Source organism: Kogia breviceps, chromosome 11, assembly GCF_026419965.1.
Source record: "Kogia breviceps isolate mKogBre1 chromosome 11, mKogBre1 haplotype 1, whole genome shotgun sequence".
In the NCBI taxonomy this organism is placed as follows: domain Eukaryota; kingdom Metazoa; phylum Chordata; class Mammalia; order Artiodactyla; family Physeteridae; genus Kogia; species Kogia breviceps.
In genome coordinates this window covers 24,604,836-24,610,835 of record NC_081320.1, presented here as the reverse complement: position 1 = coordinate 24,610,835, position 6,000 = coordinate 24,604,836, and the positions used below count along the sequence as shown (strand labels likewise).

Below are 6,000 nucleotides of genomic sequence, written 5' to 3'. Positions count from 1 at the left end.
ATCATAATTGTCTTTGATAACTTCCTGGCTACCTGATGTTTCAAGATGCCCCAGGATCATCTGCATTTCCTAACCCTGATCTGGGATCAGCAAACCTGGGACATGATGTTTGAAGACCATATCTGGGTGCTAGGGTGACTGTTGCTCCTGAGTTGGTTCAAAATAGATCTCTTTTCTCCCCAAAACCTGCCCCTCTCCTAGTGCTTTCCCTATCTCAGTGGATGACAACTCCATTCTTCCTGTTACTTAGGCCAAAAACCTTGAGTCAGCTTTGATCCTCTCTTTCCTTCACATTCCCTATCTATTCTACTAGCAAATCTATTGACTTTATCTTCAAAACGCATCCAGACTCTGACAGCTTCTCACCTCTGGCACTGCTACCTGTCTGGTCTATCATCTCTCACCTGATTTATTTCAGTAGCCTCACAACTGTTTTTTCTGTGTCTGCCTATTCTCTACATGGCAGCAAATGTGCTCTTTTTAAAAACATAACTCAGCTCTTGGCATTACTGTGCTCAAAACCATTTCCAATGTCTTCCCATTTCACTTGGAGCAAGTTCCAACAGCCTTTCAATGATTTGTAAGGTCTTTTTAAAAAATATTTTCACTTTATTTTTATTCCATATTATATTCCATATTATTATTTTCATCATTATAAACATGACTTGACCTCATTTCAAAATGAAGAGAAGAGTAATCATGATTTGTCTCAAGAAAGTAAAATTGCTAAAATGAATATTTCAGAACCTAGTGAGCTATATAAAGTGGAGATGCTTGCCACCCTCCCCTCCAAAGTGTCTTAAAGTTCTTTGCTTTGTTGTGTCCATGTACCTGAGTTTTTGACTTTTGTTTATCACCCTTCTCTTTGCCATAGGGCTGTTATGTGTCCTTCATTCTTTCTTGTATCCATTTACCCAGTTTTTAAAAATCATGCTGAGAGAATGGAGATAATCCTCAGGCAGAGCATCCCTCTGTAACAGAGCTCAACTTAGGCAAATCACTTCTGCTATAATTTGTGGGAGCAGAGTGGAGGCAGTGTGGTTGACAGGAATAAATGGAATGGCATATGGCATATGAAAAGTACCTGGCTTCCAGCGATACCCTACTGCATTTGTATTGACTGCCTGAAGGCTTTCCTTATCAGTGACAACTATCCTCATGGATAAATGAAATTATTTGCCAAGTATTTCAAAATATCACTGTATTTTGATTATTATATAACCAAGAGTGATACATCTGAAACGTTTCACAGCCCCACACCCAAGACAAGGAATAATGCCTGTTGTGTGCTTTCATTTACTCCATAAGAAGAGGCAGGGGCTAGAAAGATGATTACATGAGCTATAAAATATAATATTATCACAACTATCACAAAGCCCGTTAGTTCAAGATATGAGACTGAGTTACTAAATCAAGTTTCACATGCAGACATTGCATATCCCCTGAAGGTTCTCTAACCTGGGTGCTGAATGGCTGAATGAATGAGTGAGTTGAGGCAAGAGGGAGAGGGAACATCTGGATATGAGGTTGGGCATCTGGAGTAATTTACTGGTTGTGGAGTTCCAGGGGGCCTAGAGGAAGGGTTGAGAGGAGGAAGGGGTGAATGATTAGATCAGAGAAAGAAAGTTCTGGGCAGTCTGAAGATGTTGGGGCTACAGAAGAGAAAAGAACTATAGGAAAGGAATGTTTGTAACACTGACTGATGAAATCAGAGATGTCATGTGAGGTGTGCTTTCCCACTGACCCTATGCAGGGTGGATGCTGGAGCTAGTGGACAGAAGATTTTGCTCTGCCTATTTGGGGCAGGCTCTGCCCAACGACAGTGGACTTGTGCAGTGAGGGGCCTGGAGGCCTCTCCTTTAGCTTTTGGTGGGGGTGGTATTGATCCCTGACCTCACTCTGCCTAGTGAGGTGTTGCCAGTGGGAAATATTACATAGCTCTCCCCGTTCCACACTCGGATTAAATGTCCTTTCCTAGCCTTCTACAAAAGTATCCCTCATCCAATTTACAGATAAGTCAGGATTCAGCATTGAATCATCAGCAAAATAAAATGTGTTCTAGAGAGCCAGAAGGGACAATGATATAAAGACGAAAGAAACAGTGTGAGCAGGAGAAAAATAAGAACTCTAGGGTTTCCATAAACACAGAGGGAAGAGAACTTGAAAGTCTCTGTATTTGAAACAAAGTCGGGCGAGGCCCCAAGCACCTCAGTGAGAGGCTAGGCTACCCAGGCGCAAGTTTCACAGAGTGCACATCTTCAGAGCCAGCCTGCTCTCTGCTCCCACTACAGCATTCTGGGAAATCTAAATTATTGATTTACAATAAACCTAACTGACTATTGAGCTATTATTGATTTACAGTACACCATTGTGGCTTTTCTTTTAGACTGTCCAGGGTGAACCACCTGCCTTGGGAAGCCTGGCCATCTCTTTAATATATTCAGCCCTCTCTAGCTATAGATGCGTTCTGTTGGGGGCACCTATGCAGGATGGGGATATGCAAAATGGGAACCCAGAGGTACTAGAGTTGATGGTGGAGTGAGTGGCTGCACAGTGCCCTGAACACACATGGCAGACAGCCCTCTGTCCATTCTCCCTATACCTCACTACTTTCACCAGGAGTGGACAAGCCTTCTTAGCAACTTCTTCCTCCCTCCTCCCTTCTCCATCCCCTCCTCCTTTGAAATCTTGTCTATAATGTAGGAAGCAAAGGAAACACACACAATTTTAAATCAATTTTCTTGTTTGGAGAATCTAAATAAAAAATATCCATCCAGTGCCTAAGGCTGGAGCAGCTGCCAGTCTTGAAAGTGAATCAGAGACCCAAAGAGGAATTTTGGGACAGGGATCATCTGGAAGAGAATGGTGGGATGGTTCCCGCAGTGGGAGCAGTTGCCATATGCCCCCACAGCCAACGACACAGGGTGTCTCTGAGGCAGACCTCCTGACAGCCCAGGCATGGGATGCCAGTATGGCCTCCAGGGCTGCCATTTGCTCAGCAGAGTCTGGGCAGCATCTGGTGCGAGATGGGATGGGTTCCTGGGCAGGGCTGTGGCAGGCTCCAGGTAGCAGGGGCTCTCCAACAGGCTGGGCTGGCTCAGAAAGCAGGGGGACCACAGTGTGCTTAAAGACTAGAGGCCTTTCTCAGGTGTCACTGAACTGTGCCCCTCCCAGGGATTCCTGCTTCATCCTTGGGAGGGGAAAAGCACCCCAATAATACTTGACATTGGACATCTCATTCTCTTGGTGAGGGAGGGCTCAGAGCTAATATCAGTACTGTGACATTTCTTGCATCCAAATGTTGTGAAGAAAATTCATACTTGCTTCTGCATAATGTATGAAAATTAAATAATGCAAATGTACAAAGGTCATTTTCCAGATGTTTTTGCTCTATGGAGCATGGGGAAATGGCCTTATGGCAACATCTGAGGCCTGGAAATTTGTAGAAAGTTGCCAAGGAAAGCGTCACTTGGTCCTGCCTGGTCCCACCCAGATAGAAGGCAGAGCTGGTCCCCTGCAGCAATTCTGGCACCCCAAGGTGAGGATATTTCTGGCATGACTGAGTAAACCAAAAATAGAGACTCAGAAATACACTCTTCCCAGTCCCCAGGGTCAGAAAGCAGCTGCAGATTGTTCTGGCATTTCCCACTGCTTATTAAGAAGGAAAACATTTAATAAAACAAAGAGTACACATTTGTTCCTCAGCGGACCTGAAGTTCCAGCACTGCCAAGGGTACTGATTCCTGTTTATTTCCACGTTCCAATTGGCACCATTCATGCTTGCATTCCCTGGAATTGGTTTTGCAGCCTGGAGAACAGAGACCATCATGGGAGAAAGAAACGTGTTTATCATTAAATGATAGAAGGCAAAAGGCCACAACCTCTCCTGATAATGCAGAGAGGAAGGCCTCCTCCCTGCCGCCACTGCCTGTGGGTGGGACCCTGAGGGACTGTTTTGTGAGGTTTCCTACGATGCTTGTACCTGAGCCTGGATGACCGCCAAGGTGCAAGGATTTTCGGGTAACCACACCAGCAGCAGACGGAGCTTACAAATAACAGAACACAAATGTTCAAGCTGGATGAGGAGCTTAAATCCCCTCATTTTACAGAGCAGGATGGCAGGCCAGGAAAGGTAGATGAGTCATCCACACAATCTACAGTGACAAATGTCATCCTTTGTCCATACCAGTGCTCTTACCAACCTAGGGCAGTGAGTGCCATGTGAAATCTTTGACATTGATTTCAAGAATATTAAGAAACAGACAAACAAAAACTGCTGTCCAAGAAGAAAAAAAGGCCACCTAAAATTTACCACCAAGAAATTTAGAAGTAACTTATGTTAATCATCTAGAATTTATCCACAGTCACTCTGTCTCTGTACTTGTGCCTCTCTCTCTTTGCCTAATTTTATGCACTATACCAGAGAAATACAGAGTTTTTAGACACCTCTAGAAGGGTTACAGCATTGCCCATATACTAGGTCACAAAGGAAGACTTGACAAATTCCATATATTGAATATCAAACAGACCTTGTTCTCAGACCATAATGCAAAAATATTAGAAATGAATAACAAAAGGATAGTTTAAAAAACATATTACTGGAGACTTCCCTGGTGACACAGTGGTTAAGAATCTGCCTGCCAATGCAGGGGACACGGGTTCGAGCCCTGGTCTGGGAAGATCCCACATGCCATGGAGCAACTAAGCCCATGAGCCACAACTGCTGAGCCTGCACTCTAGAGACCATGAGCCACAACTACTGAGCCCATGTGCCGTAACTACTGAAGCCTGCATGCTATAACTACTGCAACCCATGTACCTAGAGCCTGTACTCTGCAACGAGAGAAGCCACTGCAATGAGAAGCCCGTGCACCACAATGAAGAGTAACCCCTGCTCACCGCAACTAAAGAAAGCTCGCACGTAGCAACAAAGACCCAGCACAGACCAAAAATATATATATATATATATTACTGGAAACTAAATAAGAGAGTATTGAATTTTATAAGGTGAAAAAAAAAGCATACACCATGTTAATTACTTAGAATTCCAGTGAAATGACAATGTATTAAAATTTGTGGGACTTAAAAACAGTAGATGTAGGGGAATTTATAACTTCAAATATAAGCTAAACAGTTCACTTAAGAAGCTGAAAAAGGAGCAACAAAGCAAGCTCAAGAAACAAGAAGGAAAAAAACAGGGTGAAAAATAAATGAAGGAGAAAAAAATTTTAAAATTAACAAAATTCATAAGCTAACTCTTTGGAAAGATGAATGAAACAAAATTCTGGCAAGATTGATCAAGAAAAGGGGTGAGAAATAGAAATTATACATGGAAATATGCAAATATACAATAAAAGGAGAACAATTACAGACACATAAAAATAAAAGAATAATGCAAGAACCACTCTGAAGTAGTCTTGCTAAAATACTAAATCTATCAATACATTTGATCAAGAATTGAGATTAAACTACCAATTTACAGGGGAACATGCCAAACTAGAGATGCAATCATGGGAAACTCTAGACAATGTGATTTCTTCAGAAGAGAGGAAAACAAGAGCTGGAAGGGAGCAGACAGGTGACCAAGCGCAACATGTAGATTTTGTTTGGATTCATTTTTTTTTAATTGTATTGACATTTATGAGACAATTGGAAGTCTAAAAACTGACTAGGTGTTCCTTGACATTGAGGAATTATGAGTGTTTGGGGAGGAGGTGATGGCATTGTGGATAGGTTGGAAAAAGAGAGTTCTTATCTTTATACCGGAGTATTTGTAGTGGTCATGATAAAATGTCTGAGGTTTGCTTCAAAATAATATGAGGAGATGAGCATGGGGCTATAGACCAAATAAGACTGGCCATGAGTTAATAACTATTGAAACACAGAGGATTCAGTAATATATTCTATATACTTTCACATATGTAAATGAAAAAAGAGAGAAAACTGCTCAGCCTTTTTTGTGAAGTTATGTAATTTTTATTTAAAAGCAGATCAGGACAA

The 6,000-nt window shown here is 42.2% G+C and overlaps 1 protein-coding gene across 2 annotated transcripts in view; it reads right to left on the bottom strand.

Moving 5' to 3' along the window:
* Positions 1-2,725: 2,725 nt before the first annotated feature.
* HK2 (hexokinase 2) overlaps positions 2,726-6,000 on the bottom strand; it is a 67,970-nt gene continuing 64,695 nt past the window's right edge. The window contains exon 18 of one of the 2 annotated variants that reach the window (XM_067007375.1): positions 2,726-3,808. In XM_067007375.1, the coding sequence (XP_066863476.1) occupies positions 3,775-3,808 (34 nt within the window). In that variant the 3' untranslated portion in view covers positions 2,726-3,774. The remainder of the gene's footprint in view (positions 3,809-6,000) is intronic. The other variant, XM_067007376.1, reaches the window with a different exon arrangement.